Raw genomic sequence first — 27,981 nt, 5'->3', positions numbered from 1 at the left:
ATAATAAGGCGGCGCTGTTTATCCAAAGGAGAGGGGTTGGACATCGGTACAAGACTTCTGTGCCAAACATTTTTCCATTTGCTCCCCTCTCAGTAAACCTACCAGCACTACCCAGCGTACCCTCACTGCGCTACCGACCAAGGTCAGCAACAGTGACCGCCAACGGGAGCTGTCAATGCGGCAGCAGCCCTCCGAGGACCCCGGCAGGTCTATAACCTGGGATTTGGATCAACAGGCTAAATAAAGGACTGTCGCCGGACGGATGGATGAAAGCCCCGGAGTGGAGGAGTGAACGAGCTGAAGAGAAGTTATTCTAACTTAAAGGCTGTGAGAACTACCTACGTGACACCATGCTGAGAAACCCGGGGACCTATGCGAACAAGAAAAGGAAGAAGCCCGCCCTCAAACAGTAAGACTTTTTACTAAGACAGCACCGACTCCACAGCCTTTCTTTACCTTATAATAATAGCAGAGTTACCACTGTTAATAACAACATTATGACCATACGTGTTAGCGTTAGGGTGAAGGTAGGCTCCACTTTGGGCAAAAAGCCGTAAGCAGGAACTAACTTCTAGTTCACTTTAAATCTCTGTGCAAGTGTAGAAAGGTGACTGAAGTTTAACACTGCTTTGTTTTTTTAAACGCGACACTCTCGGTTACTTCGCTGTCAAGTTATGAAATCAACCTGTGGTGGAAATGACAGATTAAACCAATTAAGGTGGACTGTGTTCTCCCGTTATCGCCAAGTCAGCTGTGTGTAATTATAAAGCCGTATACTTGATATGTTTGAGAAAATGTGGTGCTGTGTTTCTGAGACGGTCTGTGAGGGTTCCTCGTTTAGGACCACCTTAAGAATGCGCCTCCATACTGGATCTGGCATGGATATCTTCCCCTCGCGCATTAATCACAATCAAGTTTGAGAGTCGGCTGCTGCTCTCACGCGATGCTCCGGGGAGGGCGGGGGGTGGAGGAAGGGGAGGCGAGGGCGCGAGCCTCTGATGTTATTGTAATGTGATACGGCCTCGCGCCGTGTGCGTCTTTCTCGCTCTTTTCCACACTATTGTTTGGCTTTTCTGGCTTTTAATGCTCAGTTACACGAACACGCGGGTACTTAAATTACTTTGACATGCTTTTGTTTTTGTTAACCAGATGTATGAAACGTAGGCCACCGCCTCTGATCATTTCATTGGGAGTTTTCTTACTTTCAATTACTTTTATTTATTGTGACTTTCTGTGCGTTACAAATTACATTAATAACGTGAGACAATCTTTTAGTGTAAGCTTTTGATGGTTTAGCACTGATGAAAATCTGCGTCTGTGTATTAAAGCATGTTTCTGCATGCAGGTTATTGTGCTGTGATAGGCCCTGTGTGTGTGTGTTCCTGTCTAGCTATCTTTGTGAGGACCGAAATCTGTATTCTGCTATACTTGTGAGGACCAACAGTCACTTGTGAGGACACACTCACCGGTCCTCACAAGTTTGAAGGCCTTTTTGAGGCTCAAAATGTGGTTTTAGTGTCAGGGTTAGGGTTAGCCATTCATTTTTAATGGTTAGGGTAAGGGGCTAGGGAAAGCGCTTTCCCTAGCCCCTTACCCTAACCATTAAAAATTAAAATTAAAAACATAATGCGCATTATGTCAATGAAGGTCCTGACTAAGATAGCTGAACGGGCTTCTGTGTGTGTGTGTCTGTGTGTGTGTAGGGGGGTTAACTCTGGGTTCTATGGCCTTTTCCGTTTATTTTTTTCTTTGTGAACTTTATTATACAGCAGATTGTTACACTAGCGTGACCTATATAGTCAAATTTCCTAAACACCAACTTCCAAGACTTGCATGCAAATTCAAAACGTGCACAATAGCAGCTGGCTGTGGACCCATTGGTACATTAACCAGCGACATGTTTTCAGACATCGGCCAACTCAGGTTTAGTCTAATAATGAGGTGGTAATACTAGAGTCATAAACTAGCCTTATGACTTTTATTCTAACTGTATTTGTGAGGGGGACGTTGGTGACACTTACTGCTTTTATAGTTAGAATCCTATTAATTTCACTGTAACACGGTTGGGCTGAATTATCTTAATACATCAGAAGGATAAATATGTTGGAATACACAAACAGAGTAATATATAACACGACGATTACACTGTAAAACATTTCTGCAATAAAACTGGATTTATTTATTCTTACATTCTATTTGGTCACTAACAAAAGCCAGTTACTTAAATAGTGATAACTGTGTTGCTCTAAGTTACAGTAATAAAGATGCATGAAACATCATTTTACATAAATAGCAGACATTTGTAGAAAAAGACATTGGATTGAACAAATGCTACTGAAAGTGACATTTTTATGTGTTTGTATGTAACCTCCCCTACCTCCTGGTTATAACTGTGTTTTGGGAGTGTGCCCGTAACCAATAGGAAAATTAGAGGGCTGCACAAATATTCATAGAACTGCAGTTATGTTCAGCAGCTGTAGTTTTATTCAAATAAGATGCTTTTCAAAAAACTGCAATGCTAACCCTTCCTAATGTAGGGAAAGCACAACACTAATTGATAAAAGTGTTTCAACTCTGCTTTAAGTATTCAGACTATAGTAAAATCTTCTCTCTGCAGCTCTGGGACTCTTGTGCAAACGGAGTCAGCTTCATAAACTGTTAAACACAGATGCTGAGAGTGAACACTGTGGGTTTGATGTGTCTGATTATACCCGATCTGGTATATTGTGTATGGGCTGTTCCCGGTGTAAATCCCAAAATAAAGAGTTGGCCTATGTGTAGACGTCTGTGTTTCTGAAAGTGTGGGCTGTGCAGTGAGGACTGAGGTTTCCTGGACGGCCAGCTGTGCTCAGCTGCACAAAGGACCCATTGAGCCTGACTGTAAAAAGCTGTGGTCAGTGCACAGGGACATTCCACGGCAGATCTGTCCATCCACAGTCTGTTTTATTATCCATATTCTTACCATGTATGTTGCCAGTCTCCTTTGCCATTGTCCACTATGTTAAATATTCTGCATTTTCCAAGTTTATTCTGTTTGAAAGCAACATTGTTCACACGCTTCCTGATTTCTTTTGTTTTGTTTGTCACGCTTAGATGTCATTTCATCTAATAAATATTAATATTATACAAGATAAATACAGTAAATGCAGAATGCAGTTTTCAACAATTATTTCATTTATTATAGAAAAAAAAGGAATCATAACGTACCTGGCCACATGTGAAAGTAACTGCTCCCTAAACCTGACACCTGGTTGTGTGAACTGTAGTCAGGCTTTAATGATAACTGCCAACGAGCCTTTCACAGCGGTGTGGAAGAAGAAGCCACACGGAGGATTTTCAAGCATGGATGGTCATGTTTGAGCATCTCAGTCAGAGTTAGGTCCAGACTTTGACTAGGCCACTTTAAAACCTCCAAGCACATTTTTCTGCCCCTGTGCATTCTATCAAACACATTCACACACCAACGGATGCATCAGAGAGAAACTTGGGATTCAGTATCTTGGCCAAGGATACGTTGGCATGCAGACTGGAGTAGCCAGGGACTGAACCAGTAACCTTCCAATTAGCAGATGACCTGCTCTACCTGTGGAGCTTCGTTTTGGTGTGTTTCATTGTCCTGCTGCATAAACCGAACGCACTTGAGGTTCAGGACACAAACTGATGATTGGACATTCTTCCGTGTGTGTGTGTGCGAGTGTGTGTGTGTGTGTGTCCTTTACTTTTTTCACCGCTGGTCATTTTTGTTAGTAAAGAAGTCAGGTGTGCTTGGGGAGGGCACGGTGAAGAGTGCAAGAGAGACGAGCGAGATATTTTAGCCGCTGCTGGATGATACGGGAGGCTGGCTCATGCTGTAAAGTGGCTCAGGGTGCTCAGGGTAATCAAAACCTGTAAAACGTCTGAAAACAGAACTGAATTCATTTTTTATCACATCTATCAAACACAAAATGAGCATTTACAGACTAAAAATATTAACACTAAGAAATGTACATTTATATCCACAACTCCATCCTGGACTATCTTACAGGTGTCCCTTATCAGATTGGTCCAAAAAGGTGGAGCTCTTGACTAGATTACAAGTGCTGCTAGTACCAATCAAAGTTGAGCCATATTAGGTAAAGCTCTGTGATTGGCCCAGCACAAGTGGAAATGTGTTTGAACAGGAGACGGGCCAGAGGTATCCTGACAGAGCAGGTGAAACACGAGCACTGAGATGTGTCTGGTTCCCATGGTAGTGTGTAGGGCTCATTACCTGCTGCTCTCTCTGTGTGTGAATGTGTACTCAACACAGACTAAGTGGATTAAAGGTGTGCACTTTATAGCATCATTTATTCACTGCAGTGAGCAGTTGTGTCCTTATTAATGGGGATAATATGCTTGCAGTGCAAATATTTCTTTTGACTCGTAATCTAAAGGGATTGTGAAAAACACAGAGACATGCTGATAAGAGGTGTGGCAGGACATTACCCTTTGTTCTGTGGCCTTTGTTTCATTTTTCACTTGTGCACTCATAAACAGTGCACGCTTTTAACCATTTTTTATTTTTCCAAAAGGAAAGGATGTAGCCACCAAACACACACACAGAGAAGAGAAGTGTTCCCTAATGACTCACGTCTGTTTCATGTTGAGGTGTCGCAAGATAATGACAGTAACTGAAAAATCAAGTGCAAATAATATGTATACTGTCAACACTACCATTTAGCAGAAATACCAATGTGTGTGTGTGTACAGAAAATATGCAAAATAAATGTAGAGTGCATCAAATATAACAAGCAGGGTGCATGTCAGAGAACTACAGAGTCATTTCTCCGTCCCGTGTGCCTTCAGAGCAGCTGCCTGCCTCTGTGCTTTACTCCCAGAGTGAAAGACGAGGGCTCAAAGTGGGAAAGCAGTCCCAGCCCTGGAGCCTTTTAAAGCTCCTGCACAGGTCTGACCTGAGGAAACTTTTCATCCAAATCCCTACCAACATTCAGTACGTTAATGTCACATTTCTATAAAAGGCTTTTAAAATGTTCTCCTAAATCTTTGCAATCAGGGAGCAAAACTATTTGAACTGACACATAATTAATCATCAAAAACTCCTCCTGTTCCTTCCACCACCAAAAACATCTCGTTTAGTGTTCCCACTGATTATGACTTAAACACAGGATTAATGCTGAAGATGAAATTATTAATGAAGAGGTTTCCTCTGATTCTATCGTTTCTCTTTATAGCGATGTCGGGCATAGTACTAGTTCATTCAGGCTACTTTAGCTCACACAGTCCTGAAGTCTCAGCTGATGCCCTCCAACGTACCTAAATGGTTATTTCATGCAGGACATGCTACTCAAGCTGTTTCAATCTGCCAATGGTTGTGCATCTGCAAGCCATATTGCAACCCACCTCTACCTCAGCTCATCCTTTCATGCTGTTTCTGACTTAATGTTACATCTTGCTGTCACTAATGTTTGAGCTTTTCTGTGCTGGGGATCTCCTCGCGTGATCCAGTGGATATAGATGGGTCACAACGCACAGCCGCAGATGGGAATAACCGTGTTCTTTCAGCTCTCGTGGTCCTGACTCCAGTATTGTAGGGTGGTGCTGGTCCCACTGTCACTCATTTGTCATGTCTCTGTCTTTTTTCACATGTATGTGGAACACGTGGGATTTAGTGTAAGTGTTCTTTTTCCTCTGTTGAGGAAACTGTTCTGCTTCCAGTTTTGCCGCCTGTGTTTGTCAGCATGTGTTTCATACTTTAGCACCACTGAGTCATCCTTCTGCATCTGGCAGACGCTCTGCCTGTTCAGAGCAGACAAATGTGCATCAGCGCTGCCTTACAGCTGAGACGGAGGACTCTGGGTTCATATCCCTGCTTTGCCCTGTTGAGATGAGGAATCCTGACAGATATGCTAAAACATCTTCCTTTTATACAGCGAGTCCCCAGATGTCTTCAACCCTGTGATCCATGGCAAAGCAAAGTGGAAAAAATGCTTCTGAATGCTGCCTTTTTTCTGTGCTAGCATTTCTTGAGACTGAAGTCAGGCTTGCACCATTTGTGGGAAGGTACAGCTCGGGTAAGTCGAGTTAGTGCTGCAGGAGGAAATTTAATAATCTGCCATTAACCAGAGTTTTGGTAAAGACAGAAAGAGACAGCCACAAACTCTAAATATGCTACAGTAGTAGTTGAAGTGGATGTTACTGGTAAACCAAGTGGTTTAATGTGATTAGACTAACACAGTTTACTGATTGGTTCCTCTTCATAAGAAAAGATTTGAAGAAAAGCCTCCGGCTGTAGAGACACAGCCGTTCCCTGACGAGTCTGTTCATATGAATCAAACTCTTTCATGTTGAGGTGTCACAGTATAATGACGGTAACGGCAAAATTAATTACAAATAATATGTCGATAATATACATATTATAAAAATGTAAAGCAACAGTAATTATCTGGTTGGCGCTCCATCTTGGTCCTTTTTGTTGGCGCCATCCACCATAAAGCACAGAAAAGAATAAGAAAAGGAGGACGCACGACTACCACAGTGCAAAGATAGACTGAGTGGGCTGCTAGAGCAGGTCATCTGCTAATTGGAAGGTTGATGGTTAAATCCCTGGCTAATCCAGTCAAATATCCTTGGGTCAGATACTAACCCCAAGCTGCTCTCCAATGCCGAGTGTGACTGTTAGATAGAAATGGTGCTTGTATGAATGTATAGAGTGCTTTGAATGCTCCGGGAGGGTAGAAAGAATCAGCACATTTACCATTTCCTGGAGGAGATGTAGAAACTGTTGAATCAGCAGAAGAGATAACCTTGGTTGGTAGACAGCACAACTCCAAGTGAATAAATGCCGGCATCAGGAAGTGGACGGAAAGCTGAAAAAAGTGACGAGTAATGAGAGTAATGAATACCACTGATTGATACATGACCTGGTAGTAAACCGGGCAACAAGAGCCTGAAATGTGACTCGCCATGAGTTTGTTGCCATGAGTGAATAGCTTCCAGTGTGGATGCAGCTTAAGGCAAACCCTAGTTTAACCTGTCGTAATATTATCGTGGATGTTTTGTACCAGTTATACAGGACTGAAGACCCCAAAAGGAGGACACGGGGTGGTAGAGATACATCCAAACTGCAGAAACCGAAGTCCAGACAAAGGTCACAGTCAGCCAAAGCAAACACAGCAGAGGCAGCAAACTTGACAGGGCAAAGTCCAAAACGTCATAAATACAGCAAAACATCTACGCATGAGGAGCAGAAGGAAATGTTGGCTCACCTGACAATCCTGCAAGTGTGCTCTGTGCAGAGAATGATTGGCTGAGTGGGAGACAGGTAACACTAATGGGAGCGCTGCAGGCACACAGGGTTACACACACATCGAGCAAAATACAACAACGAGGGAATGATTCACTTCATTTCAGTCACCAAATTATGGTAAATGGCCTGTATTTGTATAGCGCTTTACTTAGTCCCTGTGGACCCCAAAGCGCTTTACACTACATTCAGTCATCCACACATTCACACACACATTCACACACATGATTTTTTTACTCATTAACAGTGAATCCTGCTCAGACAGACTCACATCAAGTCATGGTTCATGGCTAGAGTTGCTGGGGGTCAGTTGACACTATGCTGGTGTCAATTATAAGAATTAATCCATGTCTGAAATATATGATTTATCACAAGAAAGACCATTTAGAACAATCTCTAAAATACATTGGTTAGTTAAATCCCAGGTTACTGTTCAGCACAGAAGTAGGAGGGAGAACATGGAAAAAGTCATCCTGATCATTTGTTTCCATATCAGTCAGTGTGTACTTCATCAAATGATTGTTTCTGTCAAGCTGACAGTTTCTGTTTTGTTACTGGATATTTAGGTGTTATTTATTTTCGGACATAAACATGTATGTAGAGATTATTCTGCTGTTTTTAAATAGTGAACACATATAACGATCTAAAATCTTAATTCTGGCTGTTAAAAGCTTAAAGTGTTGTAGAAGAAGACAAAATATAAGAGTAGGGTCTTTGATCATTTCCACATAAATAAAGTAAAACCTTTGTAGCATTCATGACTGACTATAACTCGCAGTTTCGTGACGTAGGCCATGTTGGGCTTACACTGCTGAAACCTGAAACAGCATCTGTCACAGTTTTGGTTTCATGTTTTTTACTGTGTCTTAACTGCAGGATTGTCATTCCTGAGACTTCTCACGCTTCGTGCTCCATCTGGTGATCCTGGCACAAGTGAGCTGCCGTGTAGACTTGAGCAGGTGGTTGTTTTCTGAACATTTGGGAGTCTTTCTCCTCGTGCTGTGAGTTTGCTCTGCAGGTGTTCACTGAAGGAATGATAACAGTGCTGATCGCTCACTTTCACTGACACTTGGTCTTACTCCCAGTTCAGCATGTGTTTGTGATTTGTGAGTAATGACATGTATCTCCAGTGAGCCTCATGAGTTTCCCCTTTGCATTTGAGCATGGGTGGTCAAACAGATGTCCGTGGGTGTCGTGGTTAAAGACTGGTTTTCCTCCTGATCGAATGACTTGTGGAAATGTGTGTTTTGTAAACTGCTGTCTGTACTGTTTATCCTGAGCTGAAGATTGTTTCCTTGGGAAAGAACAACCAGTCTGCTTTGTTCTGGTGTTTAGAACAATAGATATGTTCCTCTGGTGTCATGTTAGCATCAGAGTTATTGGGTTGGATTTCTCACTCTGAGTTTGTCTCGTCATGGTTTAGTAACACATGCAGCTCTGATGCACGGCTGACTCAGTGCATCCATGTGCCGTGCTGCACCCCAGTTAGCCAGTTGAACTCATTCACTGTTGATATTTTGCCATGAAATCACTAACCGGATATTTTCTTGTAATTCCTCAGAAAGAAGGTCAGTGAGGGCAATGCCGTGGTTAAATCCAACCCGTCAAAGCGCCACCGGGATCGGCTGAACGGGGAGCTTGACAGGCTGATGGACCTGCTGCCGTTTCCTGAGGAGGTGCGCTCTCGCCTGGACAAACTGTCAGTCCTCCGTCTCAGCGTGGGATATCTGAGGGTTAAGAGCTTCTTCAAAGGTAAAGACCAGCCACAGTGCATATCCAAAGATTTGTTGAAATGTCAGTGCTGTGTGGTGAAATGAAATGATGATAAGCCCACTCTGACCTCCACATTCGCTGCCTTATAATAGCCACAAACACATGACAGCCTGCTCTTTGTACCACAGAGTAAACGATAATATGTCTGGTTTTACCGAATCTTGTGTTGAGTAATTGTGGTACTGTGGTTAAGAAATGTGTTTAACCACACAAACCCAACAGCGCATACCTCTGCACTGAGCAGACGCTGGCTGGTTGACAAGCCGACCTGAACAGAGAAGAAGTTTAGCATCATCAGGAGAAATGCAAAAGGCATCAAAGATAAAGAGTGCAGTATGAAATGCAGCTGCAGTGGCTGCAGTGCACACTTTACATTGTCTGTAACACTCAGTTTCCCTTCTGTTCTTTGCATGATATGATTTAGTTGTTCTCTGCGGCTCTCAGAGACCAACGACAGCACAAGGAAGAGCAGCCCACAGACCGGTTCGACCACATGCTTTGGACACTGCCTCCATTTGGCAGCAGATGCTCTCTGCAGATAGGCTGTCTGCAGCTCCCTGCAGTCTGCCCAGGCAAAGCTTTGAGTCAGGGCAACTTGTAGTAGAACGGTGGTTTATAATTGGAAATAAAAGAGAGACTCTACGAGGAATGAAGCTCATGTTGGTGCACTGTGTCACTAGAACCCTGTCAGTTAAACAGGGGGACGTGTAGGACTCAGTAGGCATGAAACAGTGGACGCAGTGAAAGGTATATATGAGAGGTAAATCAGTATAGAGGCTGGAGTTTTTATTTCACCGTAATAATGACACAAAAGTCCAAAATACTGATAATGAATACGAGCAAACACTTGTATGAATGAGGTAATATATGTAGACTAAGGTGGGAGTAAAGGTAGGCAAAGCTTGATACCTGGGCGCAGTGAAGCCAGCACTGTAAGTGACTGAACTACATCTGACAGCTGAGGCAGGAATGAGAAGTATGCAGGAATCCAGTTTTAGGAAACGGCACATCCTCACTGCCGCTAACCTGACCCCACCTTGCCTCCGAGCAACACCCACAACAGCCTCAAATATTTCTCAAATGCTTTTTAAGAGTTGCTGCAACTTAATTAAACGTGCAGGCTTTGAAAAGCTGATGAGTCATAAGAAAGTCAATGACATGTGAGTCGTACACAGCTGCAGAGGATCCCTGTCTTTGAGTACAACAGACATTTTAGCCGAGTTGTTTCCTGACAGACTGCTGAGTAAGTTGCTGTCTCTAACAATAGACATGAAGTGTCTTATCTCCAGGTGTCTGCGTCTCTTGGTTCAGGAGTCGTACGGAAGTAGAGGTAAAAATGCACAAAGTGAATTCCAAAGACGGATTTTATCAGTAACAGACATCTTTGAAACCAAGTGAAATTATAAATGCTGTGCAACCTTAAATAGACAGTGTGTGAAAAGTGTGCGTGCTTGTTGTCAGCCCAGCTGTTTGCAGTGTGAGAATGCATCGTGAATGGATATTGCATGTTATCACATGAGCGCTGGCATTCCTATTACACCTTTCTGTCTGTACAGGTGAGACAGGCTCCTGTGTCTGTATGAGACTTTCCCAGTGCATTCACAGTTAGCTCAGCACTAAAAGGAAGACGATCAAGAGTTTGAGGACTTCAGATTTTGCCGTACAACTTTCTTCTTCTTCTCTAAAACTAACATTGAAATAAATCAGTCTGAATCGAAGCCTCCCATTGATTTTTATCTAGGACCAGCATAAAGAGCACACTGGCTCGAGACCCTCTGAGGGTGGGTTTGTGTTTCGTTCTGGTCTCAGATCTTTTTCATGTAAGGCAAAATGCTTAAGTACTACAGCATGGGCTCACTGCTCCATGCTGCTGCTTTAAAATGCTGCTGTTCACATTGTAGCCAAAAAAGATGTTTGTCGGGGAAACATCAGATTAGACCGTCAAGCGTCGCAGCATTTATTCAAGTCAACAGTCATATCTCCAAACAAGGCGTTGAATCCACTGACTTTAATGTGTTTCAGCCATAAGTACAGAATATCCTGCTTTTGCTGCAGCTACTCTTATAATAGAAAAGTCCATATGAAGCTTACATTGAACTATTTTATGTGGTCAAAAAGCATGGATTGCTGTGTTGTATGGTTTATTATTCAATCAGTGAGCGGTAAATCCGAGTCGTTTTGAAAAGCATCCGTTAGAGCAGCTAATGCGGTTCTTGCATGGTGCAGCTGGTAGTGACTGTGGAGTGACATGATTTATACTGCGACTACAAACAGTGCATTCACTGCATGTTCTAAGAGTGTTTGTGCATTTCTTTATATTGCTGTGGCAAAATGCATTGAGGTGTCTGCAGACAGCCCTGTATAGGAGCTTTGACGTAATTTATGTTTGTTCTCATTTGATTTCAGCTTGATGCAGATGTTGATCTGAGTCGATACCTGACTCAGATCAACATCTGAGAGGAATGCAGAGTTCTTCATCGCTGGCAGGTGTTGTGCTGAATATACAGCTCTTAGTTCAGAGTTAAGCTCTATGTGAAGAATGAACATCCTCCAGGTTGCTGCCAAACCCTGTATGGGTAGTGTTGGGTTGCATCAAAGAAAACAGGATTTGTTTCTGAAACTCAAACATGTTACTCTTTGAAACCAAGACTCCTGCATGAGTTTTGACCTTAGAGATTTTTCCTTGTAAGGTTACAGTTCTCGTATAAAGAATGAATGACAGCCCAACATAAAGAGGTAGATGCATGCCTTACCCTAAACCTACCACTAACCCTACATCGGTCAGCAGCAGTTTTTTCTGGTCATCAAGGGTGACTGTCCTGGTCAAAATATGAGCCCGGAGCCCGAGCGTTCAAGTGGTGACATGCCGAGGATTTAAGATACAGATCCTGTAACACCAAAGTAAAACACTTTGGCTAAAAGAAAAGGGCCTAGAGGAAAAAGAAACAGGCAGTTTTAGGGGCAGTTTCCGTGGCATGATCATGAAACATTATCAGGCTGCCTGGTGATAGCAAATCTCCCTGAACAAGCTGGGCCCCCGGCCTCATAGCGTGACTTTGTGAAGCAGAGCTGGATGTTTTGGAAGGCTTGTGGCTCGCTGCTGCTGACATATTTGTGTGACGCTGGTAGAAAACCGAGAAAAATGCAGAGTTACCAAGTTGACTGAAAACATCCAGGCCTGTTAGCAATCATAGTTGAGGTGGTGCACTTTAATGTGATGTCATCTGGTATTTGTGATGTCTTAACCATGTAAACACACACCTGTACACGTGACACGTGACTGTAACAGGAGGAACGACGTGGGAAGACGAGAGAATCGGTTTTGAGGAGACCGGTCTGGTCTCCGTCCTGGTGGGCTCATTAGGAGGAAGTCTCTGGCTGTGCTTCATTCAGCTCTGTCTCATCACACGAGACCAGTGTTGATGTAGTGACAGCCAGCTGGCGTTTTGATTGCATGTCAGTGCATCGTGATCCTCTAAGCAACAACTGGGAGAGCAGTTTCCATCTTTTCCATTCTCTGAAGGTTTGTCCTTCTTCAGACCACGGCGCTACATCTCTCTTCATACCCACAGTCCCAGAGTCTCTGCTGGTCAGCCTGAGCTCACCAAGGCTCTCTGTGAGGACACTTTGCTTATTTATGTCCTGACCCAGCATCAGCTGTTGTCCCACTCAGAGTTTGGATGGGACATCAGAAACATAGAACATGTGTTATTACATTTATTTAAGCACTGTGATTCAAATCTGCCAAGAATGTAAACGTCATTTAGCTTTTAGAGATCATAATGATCATAACTGCATATGTGTCCATACTTGAAGCATTTATCCGTCTTCTAGCAGCATCCAGCTGCTTCAATCTGATTTGCCAAGGCTACATTTAGAAATGCTGTGGCTGTGTTGCCTCAAACTGTTGGTTCATTGCACTTAATGAGGTGGAAACACCTGGCACAGTCAACATAATGTCCTATTGTGTTATGTTTTCTGAACTCTGGAGACAGTTGCCATTCTCCCACGAGTGGACGTCCTAGCAAAGTTACCCCAAGAAAGTGAACCCCTCAGCTCTTAAAACCCGTGCAAAGTGGCAGAAGGAGCGTCCAGACTGCAGCTCTGTGATGCTGTGAACCCTGTTTTGAGCGCTGTTGCCAAAGTGCATCCTGGAGCTGCTGAACACATCAGCACAGCCAGGGCTGAGGCCCCAGATTCTTACACCGGCTATCCTGAGCTGTTGTTGTTGTTGTGTTGTTGTGTTGTTGTGTCACTATATCGCTCTTGTTAAGTCTGGTGTTGGGTTTGATTTCATTTGTGTCATTTGAGTGTGGAGTAACTCGTTTATAGATGTTCAGGGTGGGTTTGTGTGGTTTGAGGTATTAAAGGAAAGAGTTACGCACCTGTCAGCACAGACACCTGCTGGGGTAAAACATGTTTTAATAAACCCAAACAGCTGATTGAAGATTCAAAGCTGTCCACTTATTACATTTTTACTGTTTGTACTTTATCAGGTCTGAAAATGATGACATTTGCATAACTTCATGGCGGCGTGATGGTATTTAGCACATCCCACAATTTACTCTAAACTCTGAGTGCGATCAGCAAACCTGTTTCCATCCAAAGCTTCGTTTTTGGGATCACACTGAAGTCTGATACTGAACAATAGAGGCCAGGTGTTCCCCCTAAAATCAGGGAGGTAAATGGGTGCACTGATCGAAGGCGTGATGGGAGGATGAACCTTTGGACCAAGTGATCCAGCTAATTGGCTTCCTTGCAGCGAGCTCTGCCCTTTCCTGCACATCTGCGTGAGAACAGAGATCTCTGTACAGGATCTACTGGAACTAAATGTTTTCAAATCTAGACAATATTCCCATATGCATTGCTGGCATGCTTTATACTACTACTCTGAGTTTGGCAGACCTCCAACTGTGACTGCATTTCCCTTTTCTCCCCTTAGCCTCACTGTGCCTCCACTTCATGCTGTTACTCTCAAGTACACGTTACATGCTCAAGAATCCAATTCAGTTGTTTATTTAGTCTTATTGGCTTATTTTAGTGCCTTTGCTTTTCCTCTTTGCTGTTTTATCCAGAGCTGTCACTGTTTACTGATGTAGGTGTTCTGTCTCCTGAATATTCAGACTTCATAGTTATTTCATTACCACATGGAGCAAAGGCATGAATGACAGACATGGATCTTCCATCAGAGGTATACAGTGGACCTTAGCCAGTCTGTTTTGTTAAACAGGAAGCTGCAGTTTAATGTTGAAACAGGCGCTGTCACGGTGTCACGTTACACTGTAGCCTGCGAAAACAAGAAGAGCCATAAAATGGTTTATCATTCGCTCTGTCTTGGTGCTGTCTTGGTTTTCACAGTAAGGCTGAGTCACAGACATAACAGTCAGTGTTATTTGGGAAGCTGCAGGAGCGGATCCTTTTGGTTCGCTCGGGCCAGTTGCTGATTTGTTGTTTCTAACTGGAGCTGACACCACAGAGAGCACTCGTTTCATTTGGTTTTACAGAATGCAAAAACATACTGTGATCATTCAGCTCAGTACATTTCAAACGTACACTCGCGTCACAGGTCACAGGGTTCAGTCTAAGCAAAAGCCCGATGGCCCAGGGCCAGTGCTAAAGTATAATGAGCAAGCTGAGGTTACCTGTCCAAAGAGCTCTCAGGGTTTCAGTAGAAGCACCGACAGCGTGAAAGAAGTCCTGTCACTGCCCTGCAGCTGCCTTTGTGCCTGGGTTTAGAGGAAGGCTGAGCTCCTAAAGTCATGGAAAACCGTAGACTGCTCACGACTGCAGGGCACATCTGACTGTTAGACGTCTGCACAGTCACAAGGTGGCTGTACATGCACAGACTGTACATGCATGTTAATGTTAATCTGTGTTTCTCTTCTTTCACTGCCCCCTGCAAGCCCTCAGAAGTGTTTCCTAAGATGTGGTCAAGCATCTATAGACATGCTTCTTGCACAACCTCACAGAGCTGTCAGGACGCTCCACAGCGCCATGAGCTGTTGAGCTGTTAGCGATGGAAAAACGAGAACCCAACGCAGAGTTCACACAGCTCGAATGAAAACAAACAGACGGCCACAAAGAGGCCTACTTACTCACGCAAACACTGAATTAGGAGGAAAAAAGTGATGGAGGAATGTGGTGGCTGGTCCACATTTGGACAACAGTGTGCTGTTTGTGTATATGTTTGGCTGAAGAAGCACAAATGAATTATGTCTGTTTATTTCTAAGACAGTTAGCATGATTGTCTGTCTGATAGCTTCTATAGCCACATGTGAAGCTCACATTTTCTGCTAGCAGCGGTTGTGTGTGTGGCTTTCATTATATGTCAGGTCTTGAGCTTTGTGTAAAAGTCAGGCTGTGCAGGTCAGAGTGTTTGTGTATGTGCTACGTGAGTCCTAGGCGACGGGGTGGCAGGTGTTTTGAAGCGGTGGCGCTCAAGGGCCGCTTCTCTCATCAAAAGATCTGTGCAGCAGGACTGGACGACCAGAGTGAGAGAGGCCATATCCTGCAGTGGCTGTCCAGATAAAGGGAAGCATTAGTGTAGCTGCTGCCTACTAAAAGTCCCCCCAGGCAGATGCATAAATGTGTCTGTGTGTGTGGATATGCAGCCTGCCAGATCAGCTTTCCAGCGATGGGAAAACCTGTTTTCTGGCAGTCAAACCAGCAACTGGACCTCTGCTAAAGCCAAAAAGCTGGCTTTGCCTTTTCTGCTGCAAAACGATGATGTGACACCCAGGACAGGCTCCACAGGTCACCATTAACCTGTTAATGTAGTATAAGAGTCTAGTTTCATGATGCAGAGTGGAACCAACTTAAACTTTTAATTGCATACGTTATTAGCATGATATAGCTTAAAGCTTGCATCACAATCAGCTATTGGATCCTGAGCTGCACATGTTTAAATTTCATTGAACAATAAGAGAACTTCTCTGAATCTGAACATGACACGACATGTTCAGATTCACTTTGGTTTATCTGTTTGCAATGCATGCGCCTCGCACACACTCCTAATGTCAAAAAAACAGAACAGACACATTGCCAAGTTTCTCTACCTGGAAATGGTCGTCTAAACTAGCTCTGCTGCCATGGTTTTTACAGCAGCTCAAATGAATGCATTAAGTCACTGGTCTTGCTGTTGATGGTCAAGGCTGATTGTTTTCTCATTGAATTTCAAAATCACATCAGCCAGTGAAACTTAAGGGAAAGCTTTTTGTGTAACTTGTAACTCTTTGACCTCACATCATGTCAAATCTAACATTAGCTTTAGCCACAGAGCCACATTTCGAATGTTACTGAGTACATGAGTCTCTCAGACTCTGTGTGTGTGTGGTTCCAACACTGTCCTGTTTATTTGAAAGGACTGAACTGTAAACCCTGAGTGACCATCAGTGACGAGCCTAAATGTTCATGTTACCTCAGCTGATTCCTGTTTCTCTCGGTTCTTTGCCAACGTTTTGTGATGCAGCCACCATGAAGAACAGCAAAAGCAGCGTGATGTTCCCTGGGCTGAACGGGCACAACAACATGGACGCTACAGCCTTCTCTGAAGGCGACCTGCTGCTCCAGGTGAGACTCAGGAGCTTTTATTATAAACGTCCTTCTGCATGCCAGTTTTACTACTTAATGCCAACTTTAAACCTCTTAAATGAGCAGTTTTTTGTTTTTTCATTTAATTTTGAAGCTAGAATCATTTTCATTTCAGTGCACACATAGAATCAATAAAACTGCTTTGATAACTTTGTCACAAATGAAGGTGAATTTTTTTAGACGACCCTGTGTGCTGTTACAGAGCAGCATGTGAGTCTGATTCAGATAAACAGCTCTGTAGCCAGAGTCGTGACGCTGACAGACGAGCACAGTAACAGTGTTGGTCCTGAGTGATCAGCGAGCCGCTGGCAGGTGCACAAACACACACTCAGCCTCTGTTTGTTTGTGTCATAGTTGTGTTTTGTGTGGAGCTAATCCACGTCTGTCCAGTCATGAGGACGTTATGACAGGTGAACGTGCCAAAACCTTGTTACGCTTTGTGCTTCCTGATAGAAACCAGTGTTTATTAGCACTTTGTCTTTTACAGAAGACATGGAGAGAAATTTTCTCCAAAAGCATCCAGATGTTACAGTTTGATCCACAAGAATAAACTCCTGTGATTCGTGTGTAACTTTTGAGAACTCACAAACGTAGACTTCAGTCCACACACAAACACAAATCAGTGTGACGACATGTAAAACACATACATCACTGTGATGCTGCTAATCTTTGTATAGTGTGAATATGGATATAATCCAGGTAATGTGGAATAACAGCAGGCTAACATTCATGTCAGCTTATTGAAAAGTCCCAAACACGACTTCAGCAGATCCTGCAAACTGTAGCAGCTGAAACGACACAACGTTGTGCTCTGTGATGCATTCAAGACAAAACCCACAACGCGAAACTCTTCCAGCATCACACAAAGATACTGCTGCAGTGTGACAGTGTGTGTACGATGTGCTGAGAGATTTAGCTGAAAAAACACAGTGAATGTGTAGTTCTAAACTTGTGTAGGATGTTTGTGTCATCAGCGACTGTGTCGTCTGTACAGGCTCTGAACGGGTTCGTCATGGTGGTCACGTCAGCTGGGTTAGTGTTCTACGCCTCCCCCACAATCAAGGACTACCTGGGCTTCCACCAGGTGAGTCACTGCACACACACACACACACACACACACACACACACACACACACACACACACACACACACACACACACACACACACACACACACACACACACACACACAGTGCCATTAAAAAGTATTAGTTTCAAATCATCAAACACATATGAATATTAAATAACCGGTAAATACAAAATACTGTTTTCAAAGATGATTTTATTTATGAAGTGATTAAAAGTTCTCAGGAAGGAGGTAAATGGATTTTGTATATTTGCAGGAAAGCTTCTTTACTAATTTCTTTGTGATGTTAAAAATAAAACAAAAACTGTTTGACTGAGTGGTTTTCACTACTTTGAGAATAGACCGCTGTCAGTGTGTAGCTGTAGTGATCAGCAGGAGAGCACACACCAAAGCACAGACAGAGGCTAAAGCCACACACTGCCATGGATAACTGAGACAAATCAGTATGTGGAGGCTGTGTTCATGTCCTGCTGCTGACGGCGTGTGGACACAAAGGAGAACACAGACTGATTGGTTTGGATTATTTTATGACTTTGGTGTTTGGATAAGTTGGTCTGAGTATGAACTTGCACTTTAAAATGCAGAAGTCACACAAACTCCTCCTATTTTAAATGTTGTGTTTGATTAAAGATGCGAGGAGCAGTGGTAGTAAAGTGGGACGAGTCTAATTATCGAGGGTCCACCACCCAAAACAACAGACGGTGTAAGAGAGGTGAAGATTACAGGCACACTGAAGCAGCAATAGTGAAAGGAATGATTTACAAGGTTTACAGGGACCGGGATGGACAGCATCCTGGAGAGGAAAGTCCAGGTCAAGGCTGAGATGGTTCAGGTGTGCAGAGCAGGAATAGTGGCTGCACCGAGCAGGGAATGCTGAATATTGAGGACAGGGAGGCAGACGAGGCTGTGGCGACCCCTAAAGGAAGCAGCCAGAAGTTTCACACATCAGTGGATTCAGTGCATGAAGGTAGTATCCACCTCCATCCTGTGAGCTTTCATTGTTGGAGCAGTGCTGAAGGAGGCCGAGCCAAGAGAACAGCATACTGAGTTTTACCAAAGAAATGCTTCATTCACGCAATATTAGTTTATCAGTATACAATAAAATAATCATATGAAAATAATATTTTTGAATCTCTTTTGAACATTTATAAATCCAAACATGAATTACAATCCTACGCTGTACACAGATGGTGACGTCCATTGTGTTTATGCCTTGTTCACATGTTTTATAAGCCAAACTTAAACTGTGCAGCTTGACTGACTGATGCTGTGCTCCTCTGCCAACAGTCAGACGTGGTGCATCAGAGTGTGTTTGATCTCATCCACACTGATGATCGCAGCACGTTCAGAGAGCAGCTCCACTTTGCTCTGAACCCACCTGCTGCAGCCGATGAGGATGGTGAGTGCTTTTCAAGCAAACGTGTGCGTGTAACAGTACATGCATCGACATCTTTGCTCCAAACATCCTACCAGATAACCTTTTTACCTCTCAGTCGTAAAAGGCCAATCAGGTATCATTGTTGTCGTCTCCCACGGGTGGTGTGGATGGTGTGGAACCCAAGTTAGTGAATGCAATAACTCAGGAACGAGGCAGCGTGCAAGTTTCAAATAGATACCACACGTGTATCTGCTAAACATCTTGGACGAGTTTGAATTCCTATGACCTCAAGGTCAGAGGTCAAGATTTCTGAAAATCTTGTGAATGTGATAACTTCAGAATAAAGCGATGTAGCATTTTCAAATAGATACCACAGGTGTATCTGCTAGCACAATATCACTAAAATTAGAAACATCCAAGCTAATTCATGTATTTATTACTTCTTCTACTGTAATTCATTATTATCAGGAAGTCCTACAAACTCCCTGAAAAGCCTTCAGTTAATCCAAAATGCTGCAGCAAGAGTACTGACAGGGACTAGAAAGAGAGAGCAGATTTCTCCTGTATTGGCTTCCCTTCATTGGCTCCCTGTTAAATCCAAACACATGTGTGTGTGTATTTAGTGTTATATTCACTAAGTATGTTGTGTCTTGACAGATGTGCATGTTACACATGTGCGCTGAGGCCCTATACCATTACAGATACACTTCAGTAGTGTTGATTCTGATTGTAAGGAATCGTCTCACACAGTGTGACTCAGTATTATTTTTGTTTGGCTTTATACAACATTTGAGTGCCTGAAGTACAAATTATGGCCAATGAGACCCTTGTGAACGTATGACCACATGGCCTCCAGCCGCCCCTGTTACTGATCCATCCATGCTGTTAGCCTGAAGTGGGGCTGGAGCTCGTCCCAGCTGTTATAGGACAGGCGGCAGGATGTAGCCTGGAGAAACTGTGGTCACAAGGTTCCACAAGTACAATTTCAATGCATGCAACAATTCTGCACCAAACCCTGATGTGCTACCTGACCTGGCACCTGTTTACAGAGTCACTCTGCTGTTATGGCATAAATCAGAGCTTCACATCAGACTCTTCTGTCGTGCAGTAACAGCTTCACCTGCCTTCTCAGTCTTGCAGAGTTGTGGTAATACAGTGATGTACAATCCGGAGCACCTCCCGCCGGAGAACTCTTCCTTCCTGGAGCGCAGCTTTGTGTGTCGCTTCCGCTGCCTGCTGGACAATTCCTCGGGCTTTCTGGTTAGTTTAAAGGTTGAAGGTTAAAGGTCAGCTCAGAAAAAAAAGAAAAATACATCTCATGCCTTTCCTTGTGTTAACCAGGCTCTCAAGTTCCAGGGGCGACTGAAGTACCTCCACGGCCAGAGTCTGCTGAGGGACAACGGGGCATGTCACAGACCTCAGCTGGCCCTGTTCGCCATTGCCATGCCCGTGCAGCCTCCGTCCATCGTGGAGATCAGAGCTAAAATGCTCCTGTTTCAAACCAAGCACAAGCTGGACTTCACTCCCACAGGGATCGATAGCAGGTACAGCAAATTATCTGGGCTGGTGTGTTTTTTATATTCTTCATATATTTGTTTTTAAAGTACTTAAAGTCTCAGAACACCATCCTCAGTCATGCTGGAGTCAGCTTTACTGCTAACTGAATTTTATTCCACTGGCCATGACTCTCCCATTTGTTGTTTCCAGGGGGAAGATCGTGCTGGGCTATTCCGAGATTGAGCTGTGCATGAAAGGCTCCGGATACCAGTTTATCCACGCAGCTGACATGATGCACTGTGCCGACAACCACATCCGCAGTATGTTAGCAATTCAAAGTCAGCCTTCAAATTTAAGACCATTGATACCATCGTATCGACATGCTGCAACACATCTACTGCAGACTGAGATCATGCATTAGACCGTGTAGCTGCTCATGACTCGTCTTAGTCTGAAACTGTCTTTGTAGTGTGTCTGACGTTGTTGGGCGTAAATATTTAGTGAATGAACTCTCATTTGCAAGAATATAGTCAAACTTTATATCAGAGGGAAAGTGTGATTGTGACTTGAGCCTAACACAAACTTTATAACCTGGTGTAGTCGTTTAGTTGGAGCATCGTCAGCTGTGCTGGGACGGGAGATTACAACGAAATGATTGTGACAACATCTGGAATAAATGCAGATGTTTATACACGTTTGGGTGACAGAGCTCGGACTTCAGAGGATGAGAGGAGGGAGGAGAGAGCAGTGGTGGAAGGACGAAAGACGATGAAAAATGACATCTACACATGTTAAACAGTTATATAGGTTAGGTTTGATCGTGGCACAGACATAAAACATCTACACACATGAATCGATGTATATTTATGAGTACAAAAACCTAAAAATGACTAATTTTTAAATGTTACAGTGTTTTAAAAACATGTTTATTATGAATTTTATATTTTTGTGACAGGACAACATGTTGACTTCTTTTAACAACGTGAACGCAGGAGACCAGCTGCTGTTGTTTGGTTTCCCATTCTTGCCTAATATAGGATTTCATATAGCATGAACACAAGCACACCTTCTCCTCTCTCACTATGAACCCTCTCCCGTGTGTCAGTGCTTAAAACAGGAGAGACTGGGCTGACTGTGTTCAGGCTCCTCAGCAAACCGGGCAGCTGGGTGTGGGTGAAGTCCAATGCCAAGATGATCTACAAAGGAGGGAGACCTGAATTTATCATTGCATATCAGAAAGCTATAAGGTGAGTGTCCCCTCGACTGGTTGTTTAAAGGATGAAATCAGAGAGTAATGTGACACTGTAAGAATAAGAGGTTGTCTGGTAATGGACTGTGTTGTCTCTGGTTGTTCCAGTAACGCTGAGGGTGAGGAGTATCTGCGCCAAAGGAGCCTGAAGCTTCCCTTCAGCTTCACCAAAGGAGAGGCCACCCTCTATAACACCGGCCCCACCATGGACATCCCGCAACATCAGTCCAATAAAATGTTCGGCAACAATGACATGAAGAAGGATGTGGTGCCTGGCTCTTTGCTGGACTGCTTCTTGAGTCAGGATGAAAGTCTTTACACCCAGACTGTGGAGACCCCACTACCTGTGGATCAAGTGTTCATGGACAGCAGGCCCCTGGTCAGCGTTGTCAGTGATGCGTGGCAGGGGAACGAGGCAACGGTCACAACAAGTGAGCCTGTTGTGGTGAAAGAGGAGGCCAAGCAGTCCGTCATGGCTGTGATCGGCAGCTTTGAAAAAATGGCGCAGAGTGGGGATTTTTATTCAGCTTTGCAAACACTGGAGGTGGATAACGCCGAGCTCTTAGAGTGGGAAAATGCTCTGAAGAGATTAGGACAGGAGGATTCACAGAGTAAGGTCAGCTCTGATCTGGACAGCATTGTCGCCAGCGATGTATTTGACTACATCGACAGCATTTTGTTCAAGGAGAAAGCCGAGGATTGTCTGGACACCGTCCCTCCCAGCTGCCTCACCGCCATCAGCAACCATCAGCAGGAGCCCTTCACTCAGGCTGCCCACGTCTCAGCCTCTGATCTCTGCGAGCCACAGTTATTACAGGCACCCAGCCCTGATTGCACTTACTCTCCGGTCAATGGCCTCTACATTCACCAACAGGATGCGGTGACATCAGGGCAAAGCGCCCAGACGCTCTCTCACCAGGGTCCCCAGCCTGACCCCAGCCTGCCTTCTCTTCAGCAGCTCCAGCTCCACGACATCTTCAGCCCATCTATTGAGCTGCCTGATCTCACTGTCCCTGACATCTCAGCTGATAATTCTTTAGCTCCTTTTCAGTCCCATGACCAAGCGTCTGTCACACACACGGGCTTCCGTCAGGACATTTCTGGTCAAGTCCAGCAGTCCAACCATCTTCTGCTACACCAAAACAGTTTGCAGGCACCTGTAATGGCAGGAAGTTGTCACATACAGAGCTCTGTTCCACAACCAAACAGTTCACCACCCACTGTTATGGACAGTGTGCCACCACTGATTCCTTGCCAAGACTTTACTTCCTCTAATGCACCTAATATTCCCTTTCAGTTTTCCTCACCTCGCCTGCAGGAAAGTCTTCCATTTGAAAAGCACAACCTTCCTCTTCAGCAGTGGCCACAGAGCCAGCAGCAAAAGCTGCTTCATGCTAGCATGATGCAAAATGGACACAAGACCATGCCAGCACTGCAGAGCCAAAATTCACAAAACCAAACCCGTGCTAGTTTTTTCCCGAGGAATGGCACCAGACTGAATGGCACACAGCAGGGAGGGCTGGCAGGTTACCAGGCAGCTGCACCCAGCAGCTGCATGTTTTCTTCCAACCCAGCTGGACGAGACATCCTGTCCATCTCTGAGCCTTCAAGCCTCAAGGTGCCTGGCACGTCTTTGGATCAGAGTCCTCCTCAAGGTTCCTGCTACTCCCAGTGGAACCACAGTGAGCCTGCGGTGGGCACATCAGCCATCAACCAGCAGAACCTCAGGTCTCTAATTGTTCCTCCCAATGTGCCTTCCTCAGAGCACTCACACAGCATTCAGCACTACCTAGAAAGCAACAAGCACATACAGGTAAGCACTCAGAACTGAACAGTCACCCCCAGCTTTTACTACAGCATTAGTAGGTGGCCCTGAGTCCCGTCATCGAAATGTCAGATGTAGGAGGGTTTTTTGGAGGAACTGCATAATTGGCAGTGAGATTTCAGATGGCGTAGTTTGTGTTACCAACCGTAACTGTGGTCCCAACTGCCTTCACATAACATTTTAACAAGCTGTTGCAGTGTGGATTAATGCTGATCCACCACTGTTTCCATGATCATCCTCATCCCATTACTTTGCTCAATGCAAGTCATGTGCACGGGAAATGACTTTGCATTGAGCTCCAGACCGAGGGGACCTGATTTAATAATCACAGTAACAGCTGTCACCTTCTCACCAAGCGTTTCGCTGATGGTCTTGTAGCCCATTAAGGTCTTGTAGCCCACTCCGGATGGTCTATCTTGTCCCCAACGTCCTTCGACAGCTCTTTGGTCTTGCCCATGGTAGTGGAGAGGTTGGGATGGAAGAAGCTGATTCTGTGGACAGGTGTCTATGCACATAACAAGTTAAGATCGGGAGTATCTGTAAGATAAGATTGGTTGTAGTCTGTGAGCCACTTGGGCACACAACCAATCTGTGGGGTGCCAAAGACTTATTTCACTCAGTGACATGCAAATCAGTGAATAACTTTTCATCTGTAATCAGTTTTTCTGGATTATTGGTTTATATTTTGTCTCGCCCCAGTAAAATTAACTACATTCGGTCTTAGTTCTGTCCTCTCTTCCCTCACTCGTGAACCCAGAGATACTTAAACTCCTCGTTCCAGGACCTGACCCCTCTCATCGAGGGCAACCCCAGACTGGAGTCCAGCCCCTTTTCAGGAGGCTGATTTCAGAGTGAAGCCATGCGTTGAGGTAAACCCTGCTGTAACTAGCTAGGACCTCTCAAACTCATGCACTAGCTCAGGCTCTTTCACCACCAAACTGGTTCCATGTCCCAGTCGCCAGTCTCGATAGTGGGGATTGGTCACCTAGGGCTTCTGCCGCTGGCTGTCACCCGACACCCACTGTGCCTCCTGCAGGCTGTGGGTCTACAGGTGGGCGGGCGCATGTATCCTCTTCGGGCTGAGCCCCATAGGCTAAAGACCCTCACCTCATCCTCACCATTTTGCCTTGGGAGACCCTCCCAGGGGGCAAAAGCAACCCGACAACATAAGCCCTGGGACACACAAACCCCACGTAAACATGCTGAGGTGGCGATTTGTTTATGTTTAGTCATTTTAATACATCTGTTGATTCTATATTCTGCATCTGAATAAATTATCACATGTATCTGTTTCCTAAGTGAGGCCTTGGGTATCTGCTCTATTTGCAATCATTACATTTTTATTTTATCCAAAAAGTCTGTGTTTTTCTGCTATTATATGCAGCGATAAAAATATATAACAAGAGAATGTAGTTATTGGTGTTAAAGGTCAGAGAGTCTCCACCCAAAACGAACTGACTGACTCTGCTGTGAATGTCTTTGTCAGTGTAATCGTTGAGCATCCTGTTGTCTCTGTCCAGCAGAACGATATGAGCCCCGCTGAGTGCAACAGAGCTTCCTTCACACTTTCTCTGATGCAGCCACACACCTGATGGGATGGAGACACGCCTCCGTGTTGCTGCTGGTGCTACCGTTGCTGGAGAAGGACAAACCCCAGCATATCTTTGCCTGTATCAGTGCTTATCCACACATCCACACACGTACACTTATTATTGTGTTTTATATCCCTCTGTATCAGATACGCTTTGTCCGGCCTCTGTTGTCTTTAAAAGCTGTTGCTTTAGTGAAGATACACTATGATAATAATGAAGTATGAAGCCGCAAGTGCATTTACTATGGTGGAGCTCGAACCAGGTAGAAGGTGAATACAAACAGCCAAAGATGTTATTTAGAGCAATGATGTTTAAGTATGTTCATTCTGATAAAGCTGGGATGAATTTCAAATTTATTATAAAACAGCATAAACGTCAGCGAGCAGTACCTTCCAATATGTAATCTGGATACTTTAAATAAAACCCTTAAAGGGCTTGACTTGAGTGCATAAACGTGATGCTAGTTGTATTTGTTTAACAAAAGGTCTGCACATGTTCAGCACGTGTTATTATGTCATACATGTGTTTTTCTGTGTGCAGTGTAAATGCACTTTGATGGAGAGTATGTTCCAGTATGCAGAAAGAAGCGGCGAAGGTCACAATCGTGCCAAAACGTAAAAAACAAGCATTGCTGGACCAGTGTCGATGTGGGTGTGGCTGTATGGGGGTGGGGCCACGCACCGTGTGGATTTGGCAAAAGACGGGAATTTACACCCCGGGAATGAGAAGCGTGTGACATTAGAGTCGCTGTAACTGTAAGTTCAAGTAGAAACGTGTATCACTGCAGACTCCTCGGAGGACCACAAAGTGTTACAAACCTGTGGGAGTTGCACACCTGGCCAACAGGTAGTGAACAACTTAAAAGTTTTAAAGATAGTTTTAGGTATTTCTTAGACTCACACCTCATTAATAGAATGGACTTCTGACCTGGTTCAAAGGATGTGCTACCTGAATTTTACTGCAGTTCATTCATACATGCTTTATGAGACGCGCTCAGCTGGATATGCAGCAGCTTTCCTCCCCTTTCCATTATTGTGATGTAGCATAGACAATAAACACATTAAAACTGAGCCATATCCAGTATAACCCTATAGATTCTCTGTGCCTTCTCACTGAACAGGCAGCTGAAATCATCTCTTATCTATTTTTATTTTTTGCCTTGTTGTAGAAAGCAGATCAAATCAAATACATTTTCCTGGTTGTTGTCCTGGAAGTTCTTCAGTGGTTCAAGGGAAGCCGTGTCTATAGGAGATACAGTATCTAACAAGGTTGATCTTTAAGTGCATCCAGCGTTCAGTTCAAGTATTCACACAATGCAAACCAGGGAAACTAAAATGAAAATGTGCCAGGAAGAGTGTTTTCAGTGAAACGTGGAGATGTTTACTGTTTCGTCGACTTTGTTCCTTCTTTTATTTGATTCTGTTCATCAGATGCATCTATAATATATTTACACTACATGAAACATCATCTCCATTCACCTGAGCAGCAACAGCATGAACAAGGCAGCTTCTTCTTATTCCTGCTGCACAGCAGGAATCTGTCATGTTTATATTTGGAAGTGAGTTTTAATGCAGTGTTTAAATATGAAAAGCGTACAATGTTAATTGAAAGCGTACTAAAAGTCTGTGTAGTAGGGCCTTTCTCTTTCCTGTGTCCTGTGTTGTGTCGAATGGGCGGCGATGAAAACATTCACTCCCAGCGTGAAGCACTGACTGTGGAGACCGAGGACCTTGAGCCCACGAGAGGCCTGTGATGCTGGACTTTGATGCGGACTGTAGCCACTATGAAACACCTGGAGCCACATGTTTGGCTCACAGTCGTGCTGGAGTTTTGACCTTTTATGCCTGTGCCTTGACCTTCTTTGTAAAACCAATCAATGTAATCTACTTTCATTTTGTCATACTATATGTAATGCAAGTTTAACAAATAATTACCTTTTGTCTAATGTCCATAAATATGTGTGCAAGTACGAACATTGTGTTCAGCTTATTTACAACTGTTTTATCTCATTGTCCTTTAAGCCACGTATCAGAGGTTGAAGGCTTGAACAGCAAGTGGGTTGAGTTTTTGTGTTTTCACACCCACAGCTGTGTGCCTGGGATCAGCTAGTTAGCATATTGGGGTTCTGTGCAATCACATAAAGTCGTCTTAAGCCTGACGTCTTGGCTCATGGACAAATTTTGGCCACGTTTAATGTAACACTACATGTAAAATAAACGAAGAAGAAACTGGTTAGTTAGTTAATCGGGTGTTGAAGCACCAGTGTCTACCAGATACATTTGTTTCCAACCCATAAAATGATACTTAATAGTAAAATGTTTACTGCTGTTATTTTCTTGCTTATTTAATTAATCAGAATAGAGTTTATGAGACCACAGGCCCTGAGAGAGATGGGAAAGGAAAGCAGACTTTCTTTCTGTCCTCGAGCGTGTGGCCCAGACATCAGGAGAGGAAACTGCATGAAGACAAAGCCAACGTTTAAACTTTAAACTTGCAGATAAACGCCACAGGGAAAATTGTTTAGTCATTTATTAAACAAACTTATTAATGGATGTGATGGCTCTTGGCAGTAAAAGTACACTTGGTGTTAGAAATGAGGAGAATTTATGTTTGGGTAATGTCCCATTAATCTCCATCCACTCGAAATTTTATGACCAAACGTCTTGCAGAAATACTTTAGTTGCAAGACGTTTGAGGGGTTTCTTGTCT

At 43.9% G+C, this 27,981-nt stretch overlaps 1 protein-coding gene across 2 annotated transcripts; it reads left to right on the top strand.

Annotated features, from left to right (window-relative positions):
* LOC134645072 (aryl hydrocarbon receptor-like) lies at positions 1-27,466 on the top strand. Of its 2 annotated transcripts, none has more exons than XM_063498331.1 (11): positions 1-409; positions 8,844-9,034; positions 16,524-16,624; positions 17,640-17,729; positions 19,019-19,130; positions 20,242-20,369; positions 20,451-20,653; positions 20,817-20,926; positions 21,712-21,853; positions 21,964-23,668; positions 25,204-27,466. In XM_063498331.1, the coding sequence occupies exons 1-11, from the start codon at positions 351-353 to the stop codon at positions 25,270-25,272; spliced, it is 2,910 nt and encodes a 969-aa protein (XP_063354401.1). In that variant the 5' UTR covers positions 1-350; the 3' UTR covers positions 25,273-27,466. The 2 variants fall into 2 exon arrangements, with proteins under 2 accessions (XP_063354401.1, XP_063354400.1); XM_063498330.1 differs by having other exon boundaries at positions 25,201-27,466.
* Positions 27,467-27,981: the final 515 nt, after the last annotated feature.

The sequence above is a fragment of the Pelmatolapia mariae genome, linkage group LG16_19 (genome assembly GCF_036321145.2).
Source record: "Pelmatolapia mariae isolate MD_Pm_ZW linkage group LG16_19, Pm_UMD_F_2, whole genome shotgun sequence".
NCBI lineage: Eukaryota > Metazoa > Chordata > Actinopteri > Cichliformes > Cichlidae > Pelmatolapia > Pelmatolapia mariae.
This window is presented reverse-complemented; position numbering and strand designations above follow the sequence as displayed.

Excerpts from the sequence above, each read along its gene's own strand:
- LOC134645072 (XM_063498330.1), top strand. The coding sequence starts at position 351 with ATGCTGAGAAACCCGGGGACCTATGCGAACAAGAAAAGGAAGAAGCCC. Across the intron at positions 410-8,843 it reads AAGAAGCCCGCCCTCAAACA|AAAGAAGGTCAGTGAGGGCA; the intron begins GTAAGACTTTTT and ends GTAATTCCTCAG. Across the intron at positions 16,625-17,639 it reads AAGGCGACCTGCTGCTCCAG|GCTCTGAACGGGTTCGTCAT; the intron begins GTGAGACTCAGG and ends TCGTCTGTACAG.